The sequence below is a fragment of the Tasmannia lanceolata genome, unplaced genomic scaffold (assembly GCF_043159265.1).
Source record: "Tasmannia lanceolata isolate RefF3 unplaced genomic scaffold, GAP_Taslan_0.1 ptg000008l, whole genome shotgun sequence".
In the NCBI taxonomy this organism is placed as follows: domain Eukaryota; kingdom Viridiplantae; phylum Streptophyta; class Magnoliopsida; order Canellales; family Winteraceae; genus Tasmannia; species Tasmannia lanceolata.
Genome location: NW_027518685.1, coordinates 42,891,530 through 42,918,411, shown reverse-complemented (window position 1 = coordinate 42,918,411; position 26,882 = coordinate 42,891,530). Strand labels below are relative to the sequence as shown.

Genomic DNA, 26,882 nt, shown 5'->3' with positions numbered 1-26,882 from the left:
GATTAAAAAACTTTTCCTTTGGGGTTAGGATGTAAATCCCATTCATTTCCAAAGATCTCATAGGATTAGTCATTCATGATCCATCCGTTGAAAGCAATCTTATGCTATCTCATCTCATCTTGATCACAGATTTTCAATCTTCTATTATATGATTCGATCGCGTTTCCATATCTTTTAGAGAGTCTTTTGACTCATCTGTCTTTAGCTGTTGTCAGTGGAGTCTTTGACTCGTGTTTTCTTTTCCTTTAGAGAGTCTTTGACTCATATATCCTTTAGTTGGTGTTAGTGGAGTCTTTGACTCGTGTTTTCATCTCTTTTAGAGAGTCTTTGACTCATTTATCCTTTAGTTGGTGTTAGTGGAGTCTTTGACTCGTGTTTCTTTTCTTTTAGAGAGTCTTTGACTCATTTATCTTTTAGTTGGTATTGTTGGAGTCTTTGACTCGTGTTTCCATTTCTTTTCGAGAGTCTTTGACTCACTTCGTTTTCTTAGTTGGTATCATTAGAGAGTCTTTGACTCATTTGTTCTTTTGTGATATTACCAGGGAGTCTTTGACTCGTTGGTTCTTCCGTTGGTGTTATTTGGGAGTCTTTGACTCATTCCTCCTTTAAGTTGTAGTATTAGAGAGCCTGTGGCTCATTTGTCTTCTTGAGTGCTGTTAGTAAGGAGTTTCTCCATAGTCTTGTTGTCATTTCTTCTTCTTTGGAGACTAGCCCAGTCTCATTATAGCTTTGCTTTTTGAGATCATAGATCATTTTTGTTGTCATCGATAGTCTAGTTTGCCTTGTTTAGGGGTTTCCCCTATTTGCCCTAAGGTTTGGTCCTAGGGTTTTGCTTTGTGTTTTCCCTTAGGTCTTTGACCAAAAGGGTGAAAACTCTTTACTTTAAAAACTTTTGAAAAACTTTAAAAATATGAAAAACAACTGAAAAACCTTAAAAAGCCTAAAGTGTTGAGTGTTTTAGAATCAGTAATTAGGAGAGTTTGTTTCGAACTACGTTGGCTTGATCCTCTTCCACGAGGTACGTAGTGCAGCTTGGGATCCACATCCCAAGTCCAGCCAAACCTTTAAAAATAAAAATTTTAAATCTTTCAAAGTTACAAAAATATTCAAACCATTTTCAAAAAGATCTTCCTCTAGAGTTAGGAGTATGTCCTAGCTGTTTAGGTTGTGTTAGGAGTTTGTCTTGATTTGTATTGATATGGTATGTCCTGTCGTGTGAGTGTCCCTAGAGTTAGGAGGCCTCGAGTCGATCGGTTAGACATTTAGTCGAACCGATGGCTAGACTAGGCATATAGTCATCCCGTGGTTTTCATTAGGTTGCACGGCCTAGTTACACATAGGATTGTAGGAACCACCTGCATTAGCTTAAGGCTAATCAATCTGCATTTAGTTAGGGCATATAGGATGTCCTAAAATCCACCATTCATTGGAATTTAAATAATAGTTCAAGAAGCTTTAATAACTAGTCCGGTCTTTTAGATCGAGTCTAGGATAGAGGTCTAGGTGTCTTAGGCATCATAATTTTGAATAGGGCATCGAACTACGTGGGCTCCGATTCTTCCCGAGGCCGGGATACGTAGTGCAGCTAGGATGGATGGCCATTCTGGTCCGAGTCCAGTCTTGCATTAGAGTTAGGCATGTCACCCATAACCTAGCTTTGCTTAGGTGACACATTTTCATTTTATGTGTTTATTTCTTCATTCTCAGGAAATGCATGCTTAGGTAGACGATTCCTGAGGATTGTTCCCATTTCATATGATTTTTACCCAAACTTCTTTGGAGTTAATGAAAATGGCATAAGAGACCAAGTGCTTGCACTCGGGCGAATTGGGGGTGCTCTCAGACCTTCCCCATTCGTAACCAGGCACGAACCCATATATATCTCTGGTTATCCATTGCACAGAGGATTTGATTTTAGGGTTCCATGGCCTATCCATGGATGGCGACTCTGAGTTCTTTTTAGGTACATCTCGGTTTCGAGCCCTGGCTCCTGATCAGGATGTATCTCATTCGTTTTGTATCGCCACTCGTGCTATGCTGTGAGGGTGGCATCCGTTTCGAGAGTTCCTTGGCAGAGCTCTCCTTCACATTGTGGAGATCTTAGAGGATTGCTGTGGAGACCTCGCGTCCCTCGCCACACTCGTCCTCTCCGGATCGGGGTCCACAGGCTGGCGACTCTGCTGGGGAGTTCTTGAAACATTGCCTAACTCTTTAAAAATGCCATTTTTATTAACTTTGGAGAAATTTGAGCTAAAATCATTTTAAATGGGAACTCTATCGTTAGAATCCAGGGGCACCAGGTAGGTGCGTATGCTACGTTCGTCTTCTTGGTCTCAAAAGGACTTCCTTCTATGTTCCTGCCAGGATTCAGCGTCAGTATGGAGGGGAGCAATCCATTGTGCCTCCTCTTCGTCATTTCTATCCACCATGAGGATTTTTGGATCAAGATTGTCATTTCTTTTATTGAGTCAAAACTTGTAAATTTGATTCCATTATAGATGAAAATTCAAAAAATTTTACTTGACATGTTATAAACAGTCAGTGATTCAGGGTTTTCAGCGATTGCTGTCAGTATAATCAATACAAAGGATGTTTGTTTTTTCTTTTGTCTCTATTGGTACAAACTATCTTATTTGTCAATCATGTAACCTAGTTTGTTAACTTCCAATCAGGATTCTGAAAGATAGCAACCATCGCTCCCAAAAAAGACTTTCAAGCTAAGCCCACCTGGTCGAGACCTACCCCAGTGTCTAGACTCGTTCGCCACTTTGATTCCTCTGTGTCATCTTCAGTTCGTTTACCTTCTTCACCAGAGTCTTCAAATTTATTTGAAGTAAATCAAATGGCAGACACAACTGAACTTTTAATGAGCATGCAAGAGATGATGAAAAACCTCACCAGAGATATGGCGGGAATGAAAGAAGAAATGGCAAACATGAAAACACAGATAAGTGATAAGACTTCCACGTCTAGGCCCGTACTTCAGCCTTCTCATGTTCCAGCTCCAGAGTCGCATAGACCCGTTATCCAGTCTTTCGAGGTGGATTTAGATGATGGTCAGTATGCTGCAGAGTATTGTGCTCCAGAGGTTGATAAAGAAAAAGAAAATTTTGAAAAATTTGAGAAGGAAATGTCTGAGAAATTCAGCAAGATGGCTCATGAGATGGAGCAGATGAGAGTCCAGGGACCCAAGAAATTTGACGTCTCTGAATTAATACTGTCTTCAACAGTTTCTTTACCGCCCAACTTCAAAGCTCCTGATTATGACAAATATGACGGAACCGGGTGTCCGCGTAACCACATGAGGTGGTTTATCATTTTGTCCCAGCAGTATGGTCTGAGCCGTGAGCAGATGGCCCAGTTGTTCCCGATTTCTTTGATTGGGATCGCAAAGAAGTGGTTTCTAAGGCTAAAGCCCGAGGAGGTGAGAACCCTGGAAGATATTTCGGAGAAACTAATAGAGCAATTCTCAATGGAAGAGGGTATTGAGGTCACGAAGAGAGACCTAAAACAGCTAAAGCAAGGTCCTCAAGAGACCTTCACTTTCTTTATCAGGCGCTGGAGACGCAAATCTGCTCAGCTAAGCCAGAAAATGACTGAATCAGAGCAGATAAAGCTGGTTCTGAAGAGTTTGTCTCCCATGTATTTTCATTTTCTCGCTCCTCAGCATTACCCGAGCTTTGACCATTTAATCAAGACGGGTACTCAGACAGAAGATGCCATAGCAAAAGGCTTGAGAGCCAAGGTTTCTTCTGAAATCCGAGACGGGAAAAGACCAATGGTCCAGTCCAAAGAAATTCATGCTGTCAGTTATACCAGGCCTGTGGCCCGAGTTGCTGCAGAGGCTGCAAAAGCGCCAAGGAGAGTTGCATATGACAGAAAGTTTGATCCTCTTCCATATCCGATAATAATGATATTCAAAAGGCTCATGAAAGATAGGAAGATCCGGCTCCCGGATATCAAACCTCCACCCAATCCCTTACCCGCATTCTGGAAGATGGATCAATACTGTGAATATCACAGAGGTCCAGGGCATTTGACCGAGAATTGTTTGGCCTTGAAGCATGCTATCCAGAACATGATTGACAAAAATGAGCTGGCAGTGGAGAGACCAAACGTTACTCAAAACCCACTTCCTAATCATCATACCATGCCTCCTCCTGCTACCAATGCAATTTTTACTGATGAACCTCTGCTCGATCCATCAACCCTCATTTGTGCCATTACCACAGAAAAAACCTATGTAATGAAGTTTGACAAGGAAGATTTCGAAGCAGTAGAAAAGAAAGATCATTATGTAATTTCCTTTGATGACGATGAATTGGCTGAATCGTCTTCATCTCAGTTTGGTACATTTCAGATTGACAGTGCTGGAAATAGAAGGACAGCTCCTTATGTCTTAAGGGCTGAGGACTTTGAAGAAGATGAGTTATTGTTGTTGGATAACCATTGTGACGAGATGCGTCATATGACCCGTGGTGGGCGTGTATTCAAGCCTCAAGAATTGTGTGTTGAAAATCCTGCAGAGGTTGCGCGAAATACTGAAAACCAGAGACAGAATAAGGTCAGTAAGGTCAGCGCCGATGAAGAAGAAGAGAGCTTGTTAAAGCAGTTGAAAAAGACTCAGGCCAATATTTCCGTATGGGGTTTACTCATGGCCTCATCTAAGCACAGAAAATTAGTCCTTCAAGAGCTTAACTCAGCACAAGTCTCTGTAGACACTACTCCGGATGAGCTGGTAAGCTTGGTTGCCATGACAAGAGTGTCTAAGACTTTATCTTTCACTGACGACGATCTGCCTTCTGAGGGCCGAGACCACACCAAATCTCTGAAAATCACAGTACTTTGCAACAAGAAGAGAGTACCAGAGGTGTTAGTTGATAATGGCTCTGCTTTGAATGTATGCCCGTTGAGTACTGCAACAACTCTTGGATTTGGTCCTGCGGATTTCATCCCATCTGAACAGGGTATTCTGGCGTACGATGGCACTCGCCGAGATGTGATCGGAACTCTGGTCACCGAAATACAGATCGGAGGAGAAGACTTTGAGATAGAGTTCCAGGTTTTGGACATCAAAGCCTCATTTTTGTTGTTACTCGGCCGCCCTTGGTTGCACAAGTTTGGGGTTGTTCCATCCTCTCTTCACCAAAAGCTAAAGTTTCTTCGCAAAAACGGAGTGGTAACTGTGAAGGGGGACCCAGACCTGGAAGTAGGGCTGATTACTCAGGACCTGACTATGGAGAAAGCTGAGGATGTTAGTTTGACTGGATTCTCATTAGAGGTGGCTGCCATTACCTTTAAAGAAGCTATGAATGAGGAAATTTGTTTCCTGACCAGTACAAACGCAAATGTCGTCAGGATGATTCGTCGACAAGGATATATGCCAGGTGCAGGGCTAGGTAGACACCATCAGGGTTTGACTGAGTTCCCTGAATTCGAATCCTTCAATAATCTATTTGGGCTGGGGTACAAGCCTTCAAAGAAGGAAGTTAAAGAAATGAAGCTGCTGATGATGAAATGGGCTGAATGTCGCCGCAGGGGGTTAGAATTACCAATGGCACCGATTAATTTGACGATGAATGGCCGTTTTCGAAGAGAGGGTGCAGATGTCCCTTTCTGTGGCTTTGCCGAAACTTGGTTAGATGAGAATTCAGGACAGAGGTTGCCAGGATTTGAAATTTTCTTTGATCTGCAGTTAGAAGACAAGCAGACCGATGTGCAGACAGAAGTTGAATCAGAAGCTGATTGGGCAGAACATGTAGAGCCGAGCCTTCTGAGTTCACTGTTTCTCGAAGATTCACAAACTATTGCCGTAATTGATCGGAGGGCCTCGATTCTGAACCCTACTCATTTAATCACCCCGGCAGAGGAACCATTGACCAACTGGACCTTTCAAGTCATACCTCAGGTTACTTTCCTAAACAGTCATGTCCCTCCAAAAGAGTCAGTTGTCCATAAATACACGTCAGTCTTTGGGTCTAATTCAGAGTCTGTTTATTCTAACAATTCTGTTAATGCAGGTACTGTAAATGTCGAGTCTCCTAAGGTCGATGATGATTCCTCTTCTTCCAGCGGAATCAAGTCAGATGCTACTTCTATCGTTGATTCAGAGTTAATTGACATAAATGTCAATATGTTCGTTGAGTCTGTAAATTTTTTTCAAGCGTCTATTGTAAAGCCCGATGTGGGTAATTTTTCATTTGATGTACCTGATTCAGCATTAAATGAAATAAAGCATCCTTTCTCTGAGTACAATCCAGTCTCTACTTTTATTTCTAATGTTTCTGCTTCAGAATCTGATAAACTTAATAATAACAATCAAGACCCCCCCTCTGATGAGGATACTGACGACACTCCTCCTGAAATCAAATACATGATTCAACAGGATGAGAGTCGCCGAGCAAAACCACTCGAAGAGGAAATTGAAACCGTGAATATAGGTGACGAAACCTTGATTCAGGAGATTCGAATTGGCAAAACTTTATCTCCTGAAGAACGCGAGGAATTAATCGCCTTATTTAAAGAGTTCAAGGAAGTTTTTGCTTGGTCATATGATGACATGCCAGGGTTAAGTGAAGAAATTGTTCAACATCGCTTACCCTTAATCCCTGGTGTTAAGCCAAAGAAGCAAAAGCTCCGAAAACTCAAAACTGAATGGGAGATGAAAGTTTATGAAGAAGTTAAGAAACTGTTGGAGGTAAAATTCATTCAAGTAGTTGAATACCCAGAATGGCTTGCAAACATTGTACCGGTGCCCAAAAAGGACGGAAAAGTTCGAATGTGTGTCGATTTTCGAGACCTGAACAAGGCAAGTCCTAAGGATGACTTTCCTCTTCCCAATATTGATCTCCTGGTTGATAATACAGCTGGTCATGCTCTTCTATCCTTTATGGATGGGTTCTCAGGCTACAATCAGATTAAGATGGCTCCCGAGGACATGATGAAGACAGCGTTCATTACTCAATGGGGTACATACTGCTACAGGGTGATGCCGTTTGGATTGAAAAATGCGGGTGCTACGTATCAGAGGGCTGCTACAACTCTTTTACATGATATGATCCATAAAGAGGTCGAGGTATATGTTGATGACATGATTGTGAAAGGCAAGACTCGACCTGAGCACACTGTTGCCCTGAGAAGGTTCTTTGAGCGGATCAGGAAGTATCAGCTTCGCCTAAATCCGAGTAAGTGCGTCTTTGGTGTTACATCAGGAAAGCTCTTAGGGTTTATGGTCAGTGAAAGAGGGATTGAAGTAGACCCGCAAAAGATTAAGGCAATTCAAGAAATGCAGCCGCCGAAGACAGAAAGGCAGATCCGAGGTTTCCTTGGCAAAGTTCAGTATCTGAGACGGTTCATATCACATCTGACGATGACGTGTGAACCCATTTTCAAGCTTCTGAAAAAGAATTCCTCGAAGAAGTGGAATGAAGAATGTCAGGAGGCATTTGAAAAGGTTAAGCAGTGCCTATCCTTGCCCCCTGTTCTATCGCCAGTCACTCCAGGCCAGCCATTATTGTTGTACTTGTCTATCACAGATACAGCGATGGGTTGCATGCTTGCTCAGCAAGATTCAGAGTCTAAACGGGAGAAGCCCATTTACTACATCAGTAAGAAGATGCTGGAATACGAATTAAAGTACACAGTTTTGGAAAAGACGTGTCTAGCATTAGTTTGGGCTACCCAGAGGCTTAGACATTATTTGCTTTCAAGCAAGATCTTTTTGCTTTCGCGGATGGATCCGCTAAAATACTTGTTTGAGAAACCCGCCCTTACAGGACGAACCGCAAGATGGTTGTTGTTATTGTCTGAGTTTGACATCACTTATGTCACTCAGAAATCAATTAAAGGGCGTATCGTTGCTGAACAGTTGGCTGATGCACCCATTGAAGAGAACGCTTTTCTGAAGGCAGACTTCCCTGACGAAGAGATCATGGATATTAAAGAAGAAGCTTCGAATACTAAGTGGCTTATGTATTTTGATGGAGCTGTAAACAGTCGAGGACAAGGAGTAGGAGCTGTACTTATATCCCCTCGGAAAGAATATATTCCTGTCTCTATCAAGTTGCAGTTTGAGTGCACCAACAATATGGCTGAGTATGAAGCTTGCATCGCCGGGTTAGAGGCAGCCTTAGCTTTGGAGATTCAGGATATTGATGTGTTTGGGGATTCTATTTTGATCATTTGCCAAATTAATGGGCAATGGAAAACTCGAGAAGATAAATTGATCCCTTATAACACTTATTTGGAATCTTTGGTCAGAAAGTTCAAGAACATTACGTTCACTCACTTGTCAAGGACCAGAAATCATTTTGCTGACGCTTTGGCTACTTTGGCCTCGATGTTAGACATTTCTGTATCAATGGAGGTTCAGCCGCTAGTTGTCAGACTTCAGTGGGCTCCTTCGCATGTGAATGCTATAGAGATCTCAGCCAGGTGTCCAGATGGGAAGCCTTGGTATACAGATGTCAGAAATCTTATTGCTGGTAAAGGACATCCCCCAGAAGCTTCAAGCAAAGAGAGGAAGACGCTTCAGAAGTTGGCTGCCAACTTTATTATTTGCGGAGAAGAGCTGTACAGAAGGTCATTTGATGGTATACAGCTTCTTTGTGTTGATGAAGATAAAGCTGCAGAGCTTATTGAGCAGACCCATGAAGGAGTTTGTGGACCTCACATGAATGGAAAAATGTTGTCAAGAAAGATTTTGAGACTCGGATTCTATTGGCCCACAATGGAAACAGATTGCTTCGCATTTGTGAAGAAATGCCATAAGTGTCAAGTCTATGCAAATCTTATTCACGTTCCTCCTTCGGTGTTGCACTCTATGACTTCTCCATGGCCATTTTCAGTATGGGGAATTGATATAATTGGGAAAGTTTATCCAAAGTCTTCGAGCGGTCATGAGTACATTCTGGTCGCAATTGATTATTTTACAAAATGGATTGAAGCCGCTTCGTATGCTTCCATTACTTCGAGCACAGTTGCGAAGTTCATTCGTGCCAATATTATTTGCAGATATGGAGTGCCTCACGAGCTGATTTCAGATAATGGGTCGCATTTCAAGAAAGAGGTGTTACACCTGTGTGAAGAATTCAAGATTAAACATCACAAGTCATCTCCTTACAGACCTCAAACAAATGGGGCTGTAGAGGCGGCAAATAAGAATGTCAAAATCATTATCAGTAAGATGACTGAGACCTATAAAGATTGGTCGAATAAGCTTCCATATGCCTTATGGGCTTATCGGACATCAATCAGATCTTCAACAGGTGTAACTCCGTATTCTTTGGTGTATGGAATGGAGGCAGTCCTCCCTGTTGAGCTTAGAATTTCCTCTTTGAGAGTGATGATGGAAGCTGACTTACCAGAGTCTGATTGGGCTAGAGCCAGGTATGATGAGCTGCAGATGATAGATGAGAAGAGATTGAGAGCCTTGTACCATATTCAAGGATATCAGAGGCGGATTGAGAGAGCTTTCAACAAGAAAGTCCGTGTTCGAGATTTGAAGCCTGGAGATCTTGTTTTGAAGTCTTACAGAGCACCGGTATTCGATCCCCGAGGGAAATTCAGGCCAAACTGGTCTGGTCCTTACATCGTCGATGAAGTCCTGCCTGGAAAAGCCGTAAGACTCCTCAATGAAAATGGAGAAAAATTAAATGAACCTACAAACCTGGATCAGTTAAAGAAGTACTATGCTTAAATACACCAAGAGGCCGTCTTTGATTGATCTGAGTTTTGAGCCAAACAACCTAAATATTTTAAACCGTTTTGCAAACCCTTTGGGCTTATAAAATAATTTGTTTCTTTGATAAACCCAAACCAGGGGCATTTTCTTTTTTATATATATATATAAAAAAAAGAGTAGTTTGAACTACGTTAGGACCTGATCCTCCATTTTGGGGTACGTAGGTAGTCTGGCTAGACCAGATTCGGTCCAAATCCTTAGAACCTTAGATATTCAACCCTTTTGAACCAAAGCCCACCTAGAAAGCCCTTCTGGTGAAACAAGCAAAGGTTCGAGGCGAATGAAAAGAAAAACAGAAAGAAAAGAATGAGAGTCTGAAGACCCGCTAGGTTGAAAACTCGAAAGGGCGACTTAGAGAAAGGTGAAAGTTGTTTTTCTTGCTAAGTCAACAAGCAAAGGGATCGACTTATCAGAAAATAAGGGTAGTGGTCAGCTGGATAGAAAAGTTGAAGAGACAATCTAGTCAGAGGCAAATACTTCTCATGAAAAGTTGAGTTGAATAGAAGCAGAAGGAGTTCCTCAGTTACGTAGTATTCCCAAGTTTGGGTGCAAGCAAAAGTTGAGATAAGTAGTCTTTTAGACTGAAAACTTGAAGAGCAAAAGTTGAAACAAGTGGTCTTTTAGACTGAAAACTTGGAAGACATTAATTTTGACTTCTTCCGAAAAGAGAAATCAAGGAGACCGAGAAGCAACCTCTACAGGGCAGGATCTTGAAATCCGAATAGTGTCAGCGAGGCTTACTTTGACACCTTTTTAAACTAGGGGCATTGAAACTGAGCAATCCGAAGGGGGTAATAACTATGACGGAGATCCCGATGGAGGAAATTAGGCCATCTTGACATAGTTTTTGAGACTACTCTGAGAGTGGCTGACCTTACCATTAAAAAATGATACATTTGATTTAAGAGTGAATCAAAATTTAGTCAAATCATTTGAATATTGTAAGTCTTCTTTGAAAGAGTCTTCAGGAGTCTGTTCCTTGTTTATCATTGTTTTCTTTTAGAATCAAAAGTGTTTGGCACTGGAGAGAATGGGTGTATACCTTCCAAAGTGAAAAGAAAATTCAAAGTAGATCCTGGTTTAAGAATCAAAGAAGGGCAAGAGATTTGTTATTCAGACCTGCCTGAAACATCAAAGCCTCAAGCACTGAGCAAAATGAAATATTCTTACATTCAGCCTTTGTGGAAATGGTTTTACCACTATACCAAAGAAAGAACTCATGCAAACTCAATTTTTCTCTACTTACCTTGGTTCTGCCTTCTTAAGACTTTGTCATGGAAGCACATCATACTAGGGGCATCTTTTATGACTTGCGTCATAAAAGATATTACACAATGATAACTGGGATATCTATTCTTAGCAAATAGAAACCAGAGAAGCTTGAACATACTCTTTGAGTTGAATTCCTTGATCAAATTGTTTCTTTTGGAGTCAGTTTCAGAAACTTCAATTCCCAGTGGAGTATAGAATCTATTCCTGCATCCTTCAAACCTCATCAAAATGCTTCTCACCTGTTAAAGAGAGTCAGCACCTGAAAATCTCATCAATCTATTTGAGTTTTGCTTTCAGCAAAGATCATGCGTTCCTAGTTATTCTTGGTAAGAGATGACTGGCCCATTAGTGAAATTGATCAAAGATGGTAAATTCTTCATTCCTTTTGAAGGTTTTTAATAGAATGTGAAAATTACCGAACCTGTGTTACACGGTTTGGTCTTTTCTTCGATCATTTTGAAAGATTTTTAATTAGGGGAAAATTTCCGATCCTGTGTTACACGGATTGGTCTTTTCTTCCTTCTCCCGGGTATTTAGTACCCCGATGATTAGTATTGTAATGTCAAGTGGTGACTTACCTAATCATCGTTCCGCTATGTGCAGCTTCCTAACGTGTTAGGAGTCATGTATATCTGCGAAGAGGTTTGTAGGGGACTGTTTAGCAGGACCTACGAATTTGGGTTTATGTGGAACTGTTTAGCAGAACCGCATGATCCGGAGTGATTTGCTACCTTGAAAGAGAGGAGTCAGAATTACTCGGATAGTTAAACAGATTTATTTTCATCAATGATCTGTATAACTATCGCTAGGCTTGAGACTCATTCTCGCCTCGGGTATTTAGTACCCAGATGATTAGTAATGTAATGTCAAGTGGTAACTTACCTAATCATCGTTCCGCAATGTGCAGCTTCCTAACGTGTTAGGAGTCATGTGTATCTGCGAAGAGGTTTGTAGGGGACTGTTTAGCAGGACCTACGAATTTGGATTTACGTGGAACTGTTTAGCAGAACCGCGTGATCCGGAGTGATTCGCTACCTTGAAAGAGAGGAGTCAGAGTTACTCGGTAGTTACACAGATTTATTTTCAGCAATGATCTGTATAACTATCGCTAGGCTTGAGACTTAGTCTCGCCTCGGGTATTAGAAGTTTGAGTTTAGCTCGAATATTCGATTACCCTAGTAATTGGTCGAGTCTTTGACTGATCGGCATGATTTTAAAAAAAAAAAAAAAAAATAATTCTTTGAGTGTTTGATTTTGAACTTGTTTTGGACGAGTTTTGATACATTGGTCTTTGGCCTATTTTTGCAGGTTTCTAAAAAAAAAAATAAAAAAATGGAAGCTCTTTGAGTGATTGAAGTGATTAACTTGTTTCTTTGGTTGGTGCTCTTGGAGCAATTGTTATGTTTACTTTGGCTTAGCCTGATATATAAAAAAAAGGAAAAAGAAAAAATGTTTGTGTTTTTGTAATCGTTCGTTCGTTTTTTATTAATTAGTCGAGTCATGAGTATTAGGGAGAGACTATCTCTTTGAGATGTCTTAGTTGCCGAGTTAAGAGTCGGTGAGAGACTATCTCCCTATTGTTAGTAGAGTTTTATCTTTGTGAATATCGTTTTAAAACTGAAAACCCAAAAATTTGCTTTGTTTTGGTTTCGGGTCAGTCAAAATGTGTCGTCTGTTCAGCTTTGCCATTCGCGTGTTACACACGCTCTGCCAAAGAGGGGCATCTGTAGACACCCCATTTTGACCGGACCCAAGTTCGCTATGCTTGGGAGAAACCCCATCCGATCATTTCCGCCATGTTTCGCATTTTTCCGTTTAGTGTTGAGAGGTTGAGAGAGATTATTCATAAGAATCCAAGCGAGGGAGAATTTGGACCCGTTTGGTGGGCCCGCATTAAACATTTGTTTAAAATTCGAATCAACCGAGGGCCCACATTGTGGGGCCCACGTTGTGGGGCCCGCGTTGTGGGGTCCACATTGTGGGGCCTCAGTAGGGCCTCTTGTGAGGCCTCTTATGAAGAACAATAATGATGGATTCTCCACTAAAGAAACATGATGGGCCCTCCACTAAGAACAATAATGATGGATTCTCCACTAAGAAACATGATGGGCCCTCCACTAAGAAGAATGATGATGGATTCTCCACTAAGAAACATGATGGGCCCTCCACTAAGAAGAATGATGATGGATTCTCCACTAAGAAACATGATGGGCCCTCCACTAAGAAGAATGATGATGGATTCTCCACTAAGAGGGACAACATGATGAGCTCTCCACCAACACATCTCTCTCTCTCTCTTTCTCTCCCTATATATATCTTCCTTCCCATCCATAAAAAAAAGGAGAAAATGAGAGATTTATCTTCCATTATCTTTTTCTCTTCCATTATCTCTTCCAATCACTCCCTCCAATCCCTTTCCCTATATTCTTCTTCCATTATCTCTCCCAATCACCTCCCAATCCTTCCCTCTAAGAGAAAGTGAAAGACGGCGGAACGGATCGGCGGTAACATTTTTTTTTTTGGGGGTTTTCTTTGCTAATTGAAAGGGTAAGACAAAGCGTATATCCGAGGATTACTTACCCTAGAGACAAGGAGAGCTAGCAAGGTTGGTATTCCAAAACCCTCTTTCATATATCTTAAACTAGAAGCATGCTAGGATAGAATTTGTGATTTATTTTTATTTTTTCTTATTGTTATTCAAAATATGTTTTTTTCAATCTCTGAGTGTTTTGCACATTAAGAAGTGTAGAAATCTGGAATTTCGAAGAATTTTGACTTCGTTTTGACCGTAATTTGACCTTTTGAACTTTACCCTCAAAGGGGTAAAATTCTAAAGATTGAATTTAAGAAGATGTCAACATAGATCCAAAATCAATGAAAATTTAAACATAATATAATTGTAAGATTTTGAATTAGTACGAATTTCTTTATGAATTCTTGATTTGATTTAAAGGGTTTAAAAATTCATTTAACTCTAGGGGTATTTTTGGAAAAAACCAATTTTCAAAAACTCTATAATGTTTTCAAAAGTGAAATTTGGATGAGATGCAAATTAAATCTAATCTAATCTCCCGTGAATTTTTCAAGATTTTTGGTTTCTGTTGGATATTTGTTTATGATTTTTTACGTAAAATCATGCATGCTGTATTAAATCTGATAAAAATAGTAAATTGCAATGAAAACTTCTGAAAATATTTTTTTGATAATTACTACTGGAATTACATGTTTTCATAAAGTTTAAACTGATTTGGATTTGATTTACTATGTGTTTCTTTGTTAATTCATAATCTGGATGGATATTTGTAAAATCGTAAATTAATAGTAAATCATTTTTAAAATTTATGAAACTTTTACAGTAATCCTTTCTTATTGTAATAAACATACTATAGAAATTTCATATTGTTTTGAATTGATTTGCTATACGTTACTGTGTTAATTCACAATCTGGACAGAAACTTTCAACATTGAAAAACTAATAGCAAACCACATTTAAAATCTATGAAATTTTTATTATAATCTTATATAATTAAGGAGAAGTTACTGTAAAAATTTCATCTTGTTCTGAAAAGATTTGTTATATGTTGATGTGTAAATCTACAATCTGAATTGAAACCTTTTAAAATCCTTGAGTAAATTGAATTAAAATCAAATTGTTTTAAAAATTTCCAGATCATAATATTCCATCACATATTCAATAATTAAATTATCAAAATAGAAACCTTAGGAATCACTGATTTCCTTTGTAAAATCCTGATGCTGTGATTAGTTTGTATGTTTTATTTTCTCATCACATTTACTCAAACTTAATCTAACAAAACCTGAAGGCATCATAGATTGCGCGAACTTATCGCACACACTTACATCACTTGCATCTAAACCCCTGCATCTCACATGCACACACGTCCTATTTTAGGAACCCGGAGTGTTATCTAGCATGGTTGACTGGGATTTCATCACCTGGTGCCTCTGTGCTAGAGAAGCATTCCACCCTTAGCCTAGTACCTTTATGGTACGTAAACGGATCTCTTGTTCACGTACTGATACGCCGGACACTGGTACAGTATATCGAACATGGATTCGCGCTAAGGGAACTCTTGGCCTTACCCCTAGATTAACCCACACATGCATGTAGTATACGAACACATGTGCATCACGTGTGTGAGCCTAGTTTAGGATATCCTACCCATTTGTGTCTAGATTAGGCCGTAGTCCATCTTCCAATGGCTACGATCGGTCCTAGGTACACAAACAAAGTCATGAGTCGAGATCCTTTCTCCACTCCGCTAGATTAGGGTTAGGGTTGATGCCTTCAGGTAACACTGATAAAATGTGTGAAGATTAAAAAACTTTTCCTTTGGGGTTAGGATGTAAATCCCATTCATTTCCAAAGATCTCATAGGATTAGTCATTCATGATCCATCCGTTGAAAGCAATCTTATGCTATCTCATCTCATCTTGATCACAGATTTTCAATCTTCTATTATATGATTCGATCGCGTTTCCATATCTTTTAGAGAGTCTTTTGACTCATCTGTCTTTAGCTGTTGTCAGTGGAGTCTTTGACTCGTGTTTTCTTTTCCTTTAGAGAGTCTTTGACTCATATATCCTTTAGTTGGTGTTAGTGGAGTCTTTGACTCGTGTTTTCATCTCTTTTAGAGAGTCTTTGACTCATTTATCCTTTAGTTGGTGTTAGTGGAGTCTTTGACTCGTGTTTCTTTTCTTTTAGAGAGTCTTTGACTCATTTATCTTTTAGTTGGTATTGTTGGAGTCTTTGACTCGTGTTTCCATTTCTTTTCGAGAGTCTTTGACTCACTTCGTTTTCTTAGTTGGTATCATTAGAGAGTCTTTGACTCATTTGTTCTTTTGTGATATTACCAGGGAGTCTTTGACTCGTTGGTTCTTCCGTTGGTGTTATTTGGGAGTCTTTGACTCATTCCTCCTTTAAGTTGTAGTATTAGAGAGCCTGTGGCTCATTTGTCTTCTTGAGTGCTGTTAGTAAGGAGTTTCTCCATAGTCTTGTTGTCATTTCTTCTTCTTTGGAGACTAGCCCAGTCTCATTATAGCTTTGCTTTTTGAGATCATAGATCATTTTTGTTGTCATCGATAGTCTAGTTTGCCTTGTTTAGGGGTTTCCCCTATTTGCCCTAAGGTTTGGTCCTAGGGTTTTGCTTTGTGTTTTCCCTTAGGTCTTTGACCAAAAGGGTGAAAACTCTTTACTTTAAAAACTTTTGAAAAACTTTAAAAATATGAAAAACAACTGAAAAACCTTAAAAAGCCTAAAGTGTTGAGTGTTTTAGAATCAGTAATTAGGAGAGTTTGTTTCGAACTACGTTGGCTTGATCCTCTTCCACGAGGTACGTAGTGCAGCTTGGGATCCACATCCCAAGTCCAGCCAAACCTTTAAAAATAAAAATTTTAAATCTTTCAAAGTTACAAAAATATTCAAACCATTTTCAAAAAGATCTTCCTCTAGAGTTAGGAGTATGTCCTAGCTGTTTAGGTTGTGTTAGGAGTTTGTCTTGATTTGTATTGATATGGTATGTCCTGTCGTGTGAGTGTCCCTAGAGTTAGGAGGCCTCGAGTCGATCGGTTAGACATTTAGTCGAACCGATGGCTAGACTAGGCATATAGTCATCCCGTGGTTTTCATTAGGTTGCACGGCCTAGTTACACATAGGATTGTAGGAACCACCTGCATTAGCTTAAGGCTAATCAATCTGCATTTAGTTAGGGCATATAGGATGTCCTAAAATCCACCATTCATTGGAATTTAAATAATAGTTCAAGAAGCTTTAATAACTAGTCCGGTCTTTTAGATCGAGTCTAGGATAGAGGTCTAGGTGTCTTAGGCATCATAATTTTGAATAGGGCATCGAACTACGTGGGCTCCGATTCTTCCCGAGGCCGGGATACGTAGTGCAGCTAGGATGGATGGCCATTCTGGTCCGAGTCCAGTCTTGCATTAGAGTTAGGCATGTCACCCATAACCTAGCTTTGCTTAGGTGACACATTTTCATTTTATGTGTTTATTTCTTCATTCTCAGGAAATGCATGCTTAGGTAGACGATTCCTGAGGATTGTTCCCATTTCATATGATTTTTACCCAAACTTCTTTGGAGTTAATGAAAATGGCATAAGAGACCAAGTGCTTGCACTCGGGCGAATTGGGGGTGCTCTCAGACCTTCCCCATTCGTAACCAGGCACGAACCCATATATATCTCTGGTTATCCATTGCACAGAGGATTTGATTTTAGGGTTCCATGGCCTATCCATGGATGGCGACTCTGAGTTCTTTTTAGGTACATCTCGGTTTCGAGCCCTGGCTCCTGATCAGGATGTATCTCATTCGTTTTGTATCGCCACTCGTGCTATGCTGTGAGGGTGGCATCCGTTTCGAGAGTTCCTTGGCAGAGCTCTCCTTCACATTGTGGAGATCTTAGAGGATTGCTGTGGAGACCTCGCGTCCCTCGCCACACTCGTCCTCTCCGGATCGGGGTCCACAGTAAGACATCTATCTTTTAGAAAAGGAAACGTTAGGGATGGTGTGAAGGTGATTTTAGCCATGTTTTGAGATGAGGATGAGATGGTAATGAATCTTAGATTCAGTTGATAAAGGATAGAGATTGAAAAAATAGAAAGTTTGTTATTGTAGATAGCTTAAAAAACATCCATCTTTTAGACATATGAGACCATAGAGACGGTGTCAATGAGCTTTTAGCCATGGTTTGGGATGAGGATGAGAGGGTATTTAATCTCAGATTTAATTGATTAATGATGGAGATTGTAAAAATAGAAAGTTTCTTATTTTTGAACCTCTATCAAACATCCATCTTTTAGACATAAGAAACCCTAGAGATGATATCAACGAGCATTTGGCCAAGTTTTGGGATAAGAATGAGTGGGTACTGAATCTTAGATTTAGTTGATGAATGATGGGTATTGAAAAAATAGAGGGTTTCTTATTTTAGAAACTTTATAAAATATCAATCTTTTAAACTTAGTAAATCTTAAAGATGGCGTCAAGGAGCTTTTTGCTTATTTCTGAGATGAGGATGCGATGGTATTGAATCTTAGATTTAGTTGATGATGGGTAGAGATTGAAAAAATAGAAAGTTTCTTATTTTAGAAAAAATATAAAACAAACATCTTTTAGATATAAGAAAACCAAGATATGCTGTCAAGGTGCTTTTGTTGGTAGAGATTGAAAAACAGAAAGTTTCTTATTTTAGAAACTTTATAAAACATCCACCTTTTAGACATAAGAAACACTATAGATGGTGTCAATGAGGTTTTAGCCAAGTTTTGAGATTATGATTAGATGGTATTGAATATTAGATTTTGTTGATCAAGGATAGAGATTGTAAACTAGAAAGTTTCTTACTTTAGTAACTTTATAAAACACCCATCTTTTAGACATAGGAAACCCCATAGATGGTGTCAAGGAGCTTTTTGGAAAGTTTTGAGGTGGGGATGAGATGATATTGAATTTTAGATTTAGTTGATGAAGGATGGAGATTGAAAAATTAGAAAGTTTCTTATTTTTGAAACTTTATAAGACATCAATATTTTAGACATAGGAAACCCAAAAGATGGTGTCGAGGAGCTTTTAGCCAAGTTTTGAGATGAGGATGAGATGATATTGAATCTTAGATTTAGTTGATAAAGGATAGAGATTGAAAAAATAGAAAGTTTGTTATTGTAGAAAGCTTAAAAAACATCCATCTTTTAGACATATGAGACCGTAGAGACGGTGTTAATGAGCTTTTAGCCATGTTTTGGGATGAGGATGAGAGGGTATTGAATCTTAGATTTAGTTGAGTAATGATGGAGATTGTAAAAATAAAAAGTTTCTTATTTTAGAAACTTTATCAAACATCCATCTTTTAGACATAAGAAACCCTAGAGATGATATGAACGAGCATTTAGCCAAGTTTTGGGATAAGAATGAGTAGGTATTGAATCTTAGATTTAGTTGATGAATGATGGATATTGAAAAAATAGAGAGTTTCTTATTTTTGAAACTTTATAAGACATCAATATTTTAGACATAGGAAACCCAAAAGATGGTGTCGATGAGCTTTTAGCCAAGTTTTGAGATGTGGATGAGATGGTATTGAATCTTAGAATTAGTTTATAAAGGATGGAGATTGAAAAACTAGAAAGTTTCTTATTTTATAAACTTTACAAAACATCCATCTTTTAGACATAAGAAACCCTAGAGATGATATCAACGAGCATTTAGCCAAGTTTTGGGATAAGAATGAGTGGGTATTGAATCTTAGATTTAGTTGATGAATGATGGGTATTACAAAAAAAATAGAGAGTTTCTTATTTTAGTAACTTTATAAAATATCAATCTTTTAAACTTAGTAAATCGTAAAGATGGTGTTAAGGAGCTTTTTGCTTAGTTCTGAGATTAGGATGCGATGGTATTGAATCTTAGATTTAGTTGATGATGGATAGAGATTGAAAAAATGGAAAGTTTCTTATTTTAGAAACTTTATAAAACAAACATCTTTTAGATATAAGAAAACCAAGATATGCTGTCAAGGTGCTTTTGTTGATAAAGATTGAAAAATAGAAAGTTTCTTATTTTAGAAACTTTATAAAACATCCACCTTTTAGACCTAGGAAACACTATAGATGGTGTCCATGAGGTTTTAGCCAAGTTTTGAGATTATGATTAGATGGTATTGAATATTAGATTTTGTTGATCAAGGATAGAGATTGTAAAATAGAAAGTTTCTTATTTTAGTAACTTTATAAAACATTCATCTTTTAGACATAGGAAACCCCATAGATGGTGTCAAGGAGCTTTTTGCAAAGTTTTGAGGTGAGGATGAGATGATAATGAATCTTAGATTTAGTTGATGAATGATGGAGATTGAAAAATTAGAAAGTTTCTTATTTTTGAAACTTTATAAGACATCAATATTTTAGACATAGGAAACCTAAAAGATGGTGTCGAGGAGCTTTTAGCCAAGTTTTGATATGTGGAGGAGATGGTATTGAATTTTAGAATTAGTTTATAAAGGATGGAGATTGAAAAAATAGAAAGTTTCTTATTTTAGAAACTTTACAAAACATTCATCTTTTAGACATATGAAACCCTATATATGGTGTCAAGGAACTTTTAGCTGAGTTTTGAGATGAGGATGAGATGATATTGAATCTTAGATTTAGTTGATGAAGAATAGAGATTTAAAAAATATATGGTTTCTTATTTTAGAAACTTTGTAAGACATCTATCTTTTAGAAAAGGAAACGTTAGGGATGGTGTGAAGGTGATTTTAGCCATGTTTTGAGATGAGGATGAGATGGTATTGAATCTTAGATTCAGTTGATAAAGGATAGAGATTGAAAAAATAGAAAGTTTGTTATTGTAGATAGCTTAAAAAACATCCATCTTTTAGACATAAGAGACCATAGAGACGGTGTCAATGAGCTTTTAGCCATGGTTTGGGATGAGGATGAGAGGGTATTTAATCTCAGATTTAATTGATTAATGATGGAGATTGTAAAAATAGAAAGTTTCTTATTTTTGAACCTTTATCAAACATCCATCTTTTAGACATAAGAAACCCTAGAGATGATATCAACGAGCATTTGGCCAAGTTTTGGGATAAGAATGAGTGGGTATTGAATCTTAGATTTAGTTGATGAATGATGGGTATTGAAAAAATAGAGGGTTTCTTATTTTAGAAACTTTATAAAATATCAATCTTTTAAACTTAGTAAATCTTAAAGATGGCGTCAAGGAGCTTTTTGCTTAGTTCTGAGATGAGGATGCGATGGTATTGAATCTTAGATTTAGTTGATGATGGGTAGAGATTGAAAAAATAGAAAGTTTCTTATTTTAGAAAAAATATAAAACAAACATCTTTTAGATATAAGAAAACCAAGATATGCTGTCAAGGTACTTTTGTTGATAGAGATTGAAAAACAGAAAGTTTCTTATATTAGAAACTTTATAAAACATCCACCTTTTAGACAAAGGAAACACTATAGATGGTGTCCAATAGGGTTTACTAAAGTTTTGAGATTATGATTAGATGGTATTGAATATTAGATTTTTTTTATCAAGGATAGAGATTGTAAAATAGAAAGTTTTTTATTTTAGTAACTTTACAAAACATTCATCTTTTAAACATAGGAAACCCCATAGATGGTGTCAAGGAGCTTTTTGCAAAGTTTTGAGGTGTGGATGAGATAATATTGAATCTTAGATTTAGTTGATGAAGGATGGAGATTGAAAAATTAGAAAGTTTCTTATTTTTGAAACTTTATAAGACATCAATATTTTAGACATAGGAAACCCAAAAGATGGTGTCGAGGAGCTTTTAACCAAGTTTTGAGATGTAGATGAGATGATATTGAATTTTAGAATTAGTTTATAAAGGATGGAGATTGAAAAAATAGAAAGTTTCTTATTTTAGAAACTTTACAAAGCATCCATCTTTTAGACATATGAAACCATATATATGGTGTCAACGAACTTTTAGCTGAGTTTTGAGATGAGGATGAGATCATATTGAATCTTAGATTTAGTTGATGAAGAATAGAGATTTAAAAAGAAGGTGGTTTCTTATTTTAGAAACTTTCTAAGACATCTATCTTTTAGCAAAGGAAACCTTAGGGATGGTGTCAAGGAGCTTTTTGCCAAGTTTTGAGATGAGGATGAGATGGTATTGAATCTTAGATTTAGTTGATAAAGGATAGAGATTGAAAAAATAGAAAGTTTGTTGTTGTAGAAAGCTTAAAAAACATCCATCTTTTAGACATATGAGACCCTAGAGACGGTCTCAATGAGCTTTTAGCCATGTTTTGGGATGAGGATGAGAGGGTATTGAATCTTAGATTTAGTTGATTAATGCTGAATATTGTAAAAATAGAAAGTTTCTTATTTTAAAAACTTTATCAAGCATCCATCTTTTAGACATAAGAAACCCTAAAGATGATATCAACGAGCATTTAGCCAAGTTTTGGGATAAGAATGAGTGAGTATTGAATCTTAGATTTAGTTGATGAATGATGGGTATTGAGAAAAAATAGAGAGTTTCTTATTTTAGAAACTTTATAAAATATCAATCTTTTAAACTTAGTAAATCGTAAAGATGGTGTCAAGGAGCTTTTTGCTTAGTTCTGAGATGAGGATGCGATGGTATTGAATTTTAGATTTAGTTGATGATGGATAGAGATTGAAAAAATAGAAAGTTTCTTATTTCAGAAACAATATAAAACAAAAATCTTTTAGATATAAGAAAACCAAGATATGCTGTCAAGGTGCTTTTGTTGATAGAGATTGAAAAACAGAAAGTTCCTTATTTTAGAAACTTTATAAAACATCCACCTTTTAGACATAAGAAACACTATAGATGGTGTCAATGAGGTTTTAGCAAAGTTTTGATATTATGGTTAGATGGTATTGAATATTAGATTTTGTTGATCAAGGATAGAGATTGTAAAGTAGAAAGTTTCTTATTTTAGTAACTTTATAAAACATCCATCTTTTAGACATAGGAAACCCCATAGATGGTGTCAAGGAGCTTTTTGCAAAGTTTTGAGGTGGAGATGAGATGATATTGAATCTTAGATTCAGTTGATCAAAGGATGGAGATTGAAAAATTAGAAAGTTTCTTATTTTTGAAACTTTATAAGACATCAATATTTTAGACATAGGAAACCCAAAAGATGGTGTCGAGGAGATTTTAGCCAAGTTTTGAGATTTGAATGAGATGATATTTAATCTTAGAATTAGTTTATAAAGGATGGAGATTGAAAAAATAGAAAGTTTATTATTTTAGAAACTTTACAAAACATCCATCTTTTAGACATAGGAAACCTTATATATGGTGTCAAGGAACTTTTAGCTGAGTTTTGAGATGAGGATGAGATGATATTGAATCTTAGATTTACTTGATGAAGAATAGAGATTTAAAAAATAGATGGTTTCTTATTTTAGAAACTTTGTAAGACATCTATCTTTTAGCAAAGGAAACCTTAGGGATGGTGTCAAGGAGCTTTTAGGCAAGTTTTGACATAAGGATGAGATGGTATTGAATCTTTGATTTAGTTGAAAAAGGATAAAGATTGAAAAAATAGAAAGTTTGTTATTGTAGAAAGCTTAAAAAACATCCATCTTTTAGACATATGAGACCCTAGAGACGGTGTCAATGAGCTTTTAGCCATGTTTTGGGATGAGGATGAGAGGGTATTGAATCTTAGATTTAGTTGATTAAAGATGGAGATTGTAAAAATAGAAAGTTTCTTATTTTAGAAACTTTATCAAACATCCATCTTTTAGACATAAGAAACCCTATAGATGATATCAACGAGCATTTAGCAAAGTTTTGGGATAAGAATGAGTGGGTATTGAATCTTAGATTTAGTTGATTAATGATGGATATTGAAAAAATAGAGAGTTTCTTATTTTAGAAACTTTATAAAATATCAATCTTTTAAACTTAGTAAATCGTAAGGATGGTGTGAAGGAGCTTTTTGCTTATTTCTGAGAAGCGGATGCGATGGTATTGAATCTTAGATTTAGTTGATAATGGACAGAGATTGAAAAAATAGAAAGTTTCTTATTTTGAAAACTTTATAAAACAAACATTTTTTAGATATAAGAAAACCAAGATATGCTGTCAAGGTGCTTTTGTTGGTAGAGATTGAAAAACAGAAAGTTTCTTATTTTAGAAACTTTATAAAACATCCACCTTTTAGACATAAGAAACACTATAGATGGTGTCAATGAGGTTTTAGCCAAGTTTTGAGATTATGATTAGATGGTATTGAATATTAGATTTTGTTGATCAAGGATAGAGATTGTAAACTAGAAAGTTTCTTACTTTAGTAACTTTATAAAACATCCATCTTTTAGACATAGGAAACCCCATAGATGGTGTCAAAGAGCTTTTTGGAAAGTTTTGAGGTGGGGATGAGATGATATTGAATTTTAGATTTAGTTGATGAAGGATGGAGATTGAAAAATTAGAAAGTTTCTTATTTTTGAAACTTTATAAGACATCAATATTTTAGACATAGGAAACCCAAAAGATGGTGTCGAGGAGCTTTTAGCCAAGTTTTGAGATGAGGATGAGATGATATTGAATCTTAGATTTAGTTGATAAAGGATAGAGATTGAAAAAATAGAAAGTTTGTTATTGTAGAAAGCTTAAAACACATCAATCTTTTAGACATATGAGACCGTAGAGACGGTGTTAATGAGCTTTTAGCCATGTTTTGGGATGAGGATGAGAGGGTATTGAATCTTAGATTTAGTTGAGTAATGATGGAGATTGTAAAAATAAAAAGTTTCTTATTTTAGAAACTTTATCAAACATCCATCTTTTAGACATAAGAAACCCTAGAGATGATATGAACGAGCATTTAGCCAAGTTTTGGGATAAGAATGAGTAGGTATTGAATCTTAGATTTAGTTGATGAATGATGGATATTGAAAAAATAGAGAGTTTCTTATTTTTGAAACTTTATAAGACATCAATATTTTAGACATAGGAAACCCAAAAGATGGTGTCGATGAGCTTTTAGCCAAGTTTTGAGATGTGGAGTAGATGGTATTGAATCTTAGAATTAGTTTATAAAGGATGGAGATTGAAAAAATAGAAAGTTTCTTATTTTATAAACTTTACAAAACATCCATCTTTTAGACGTAGGAAACCCTATATATGGTGTCAAGGAACTTTTAGCTGAGTTTTGAGCTGAGGATGAGATGATATTGAATCTTACATTTAGTTGATGAAGAATAGAGATTTAAAAAATAGATGGTTTCTTATTTTAGAAACTTTGTAAGACATCTATCTTTTAGCAAAGGAAACCTTAAGGATTGTGTCAAGGAGCATTTAGCCAAGTTTTGAGATGAGGATGAGATGGTATTGAATCTTAGATTTAGTTGATAAAGGATAGAGATTGAAAAAAATGAAAGTTTGTTATTGTAGAAAGCTTAAAAAACATCCATCTTTAGACATATGAGACCCTAGAGACGGTGTAAATAAGCTTTTAGCCATGTTTTGGGATGAGCATGAGAGGGTATTGAATCTTAGATTTAGTTGATGAATGATGGATTTTGAAAAAGTAGAGAGTTTCTTATTTTAGAAACTTTATAAAACATCTGGTGTCAAGGAACTTTTAGCTGAGTTTTGAGATGAGGATGAGATGATATTGAATCTTAGATTTAGTTGATGAAGAATAGAGATTTAAAAAATAGATGGTTTGTTATTGTAGAAAGCTTAAAAAACATCCATCTTTTAGACATATGAGACGCTAGAGACGGTGTCAATGAGCTTTTAGCTAAGTTTTGAGATGAGGATGAGATGGTATTGAATCTTAGATTCAGTTGATAAAGGATAGAGATTGAAAAAATAGAAAGTTTGTTATTGTAGAAAGCTTAAAAAACATCCATCTTTTAGACATATCAGACGCTAGAGACGGTGTCAATGAGCTTTTAGCCATGTTTTTGGATGAGGATGAGAGGGTATTGAATCTTAGATTTAGTTGATTAATGATGGAGATTGTAAAAATAGAAAGTTTCTTATTTTAGAAACTTTATCAAACATCCATCTTTTAGACATAAGAAACCCTAGAGATGATATCAACGAGCATTTAGCCAAGTTTTTGGATAAGAATGAGTGGGTATTGAATCTTAGATTTAGTTGATGAATGATGGATATTTAAAAAATAGACAGTTTCTTATTTTAGAAACTTTATAAAATATCAATCTTTTAAACTTAGTAAATCGAAAAGATGGTGTCAAGGAGCTTTTTGCTTGGTTCTGAGATGAGGATGCGATGGTATTGAATCATAGATTTAGTTGATGATGTATAGAGATTGAAAAAATAGAAAGTTTCTTATTTTAGAAACTTTATAAAACAAACATCTTTTAGATATAAGAAACCCCATAGATGGTGCAAGGAGCTTTTTGCAGAGTTTTGAGGTGGGGATGAGATGATATTGAATTTTAGTTTCAGTTGATGAAGGATGGAGATTGAAAAATTAGAGAGTTTCTTATTTTAGAAACTTTATAAGAAATCAATATTTTAGACAAAGGAAACCCAAAAGATGGTGTCGAGGAGATTTTAGCCAAGTTTTGAGATGTGGATGAGATGGTATTGAATGTTAGAATTAGTTTATAAAGGATGGAGATTGAAAAAATAGAAAGTTTCTTATTGTAGAAACTTTACAAAACATCCATCTTTTGGACATAGGAAACCCTATATATGGTGTCAAAGAACTTTTAGCTGAGTTTTGAGATGAGGATGAGATGATATTGACTCTTAGATTTAGTTGATGAAGAATAGAGATTTAAAAAATAGATGGTTTCTTATTTTAGAAACTTTGAAAGACATCCATCTTTTAGCAAAGGAAACCTTACGGATGGTGTCAATGAGCTTTTAGCCAAGTTTTGAGATGAGGATGAGATGGTATTGAATCTTATATTTAGTTGATAAAGGATAGAGATTGAAAAAATAGAAAGTTTGTTATTGTAAAAAGCTTATAAAACATCCATCTTTTAGACATATGAGACCCTAGAGACGGTGTCAATGAGCTTTTAGCCATATTCTGGGATGAGGATGAGAGGGTATTGAATCTTAGATTTCGTTGATTAATGATGGAGATTGTAAAAATAGAAAGTTTCTTATTTTTTAAACTTTATAAGACATCAATATTTTAGACATAGGAAAGCCAAAAGATGGTGTCGAGGAGCTTTTAGCCAAGTTTTGAGATTTGGATGAGATGGTATTGAATTTTAGAATTAGTTTATAAAGGATGGAGATTGAAAAAATAGAAAGTTTCTTATTTTAGAAACTTTACAAAATATCCATCTTTTAGACATACGAAACCCTATATA

The 26,882-nt window shown here is 36.7% G+C and overlaps 1 protein-coding gene across 1 annotated transcript; it reads left to right on the top strand.

The window, feature by feature from the left end:
- The first annotated feature begins 3,118 nt into the window (after nucleotides 1-3,118).
- Nucleotides 3,119-6,255, top strand: LOC143883621 (uncharacterized). The gene is made up of 2 exons (XM_077386965.1): nucleotides 3,119-5,908; nucleotides 6,021-6,255. The coding sequence occupies exons 1-2, from the start codon at nucleotides 3,131-3,133 to the stop codon at nucleotides 6,027-6,029; spliced, it is 2,787 nt and encodes a 928-aa protein (XP_077243080.1). The 5' UTR covers nucleotides 3,119-3,130; the 3' UTR covers nucleotides 6,030-6,255.
- Nucleotides 6,256-26,882: the final 20,627 nt, after the last annotated feature.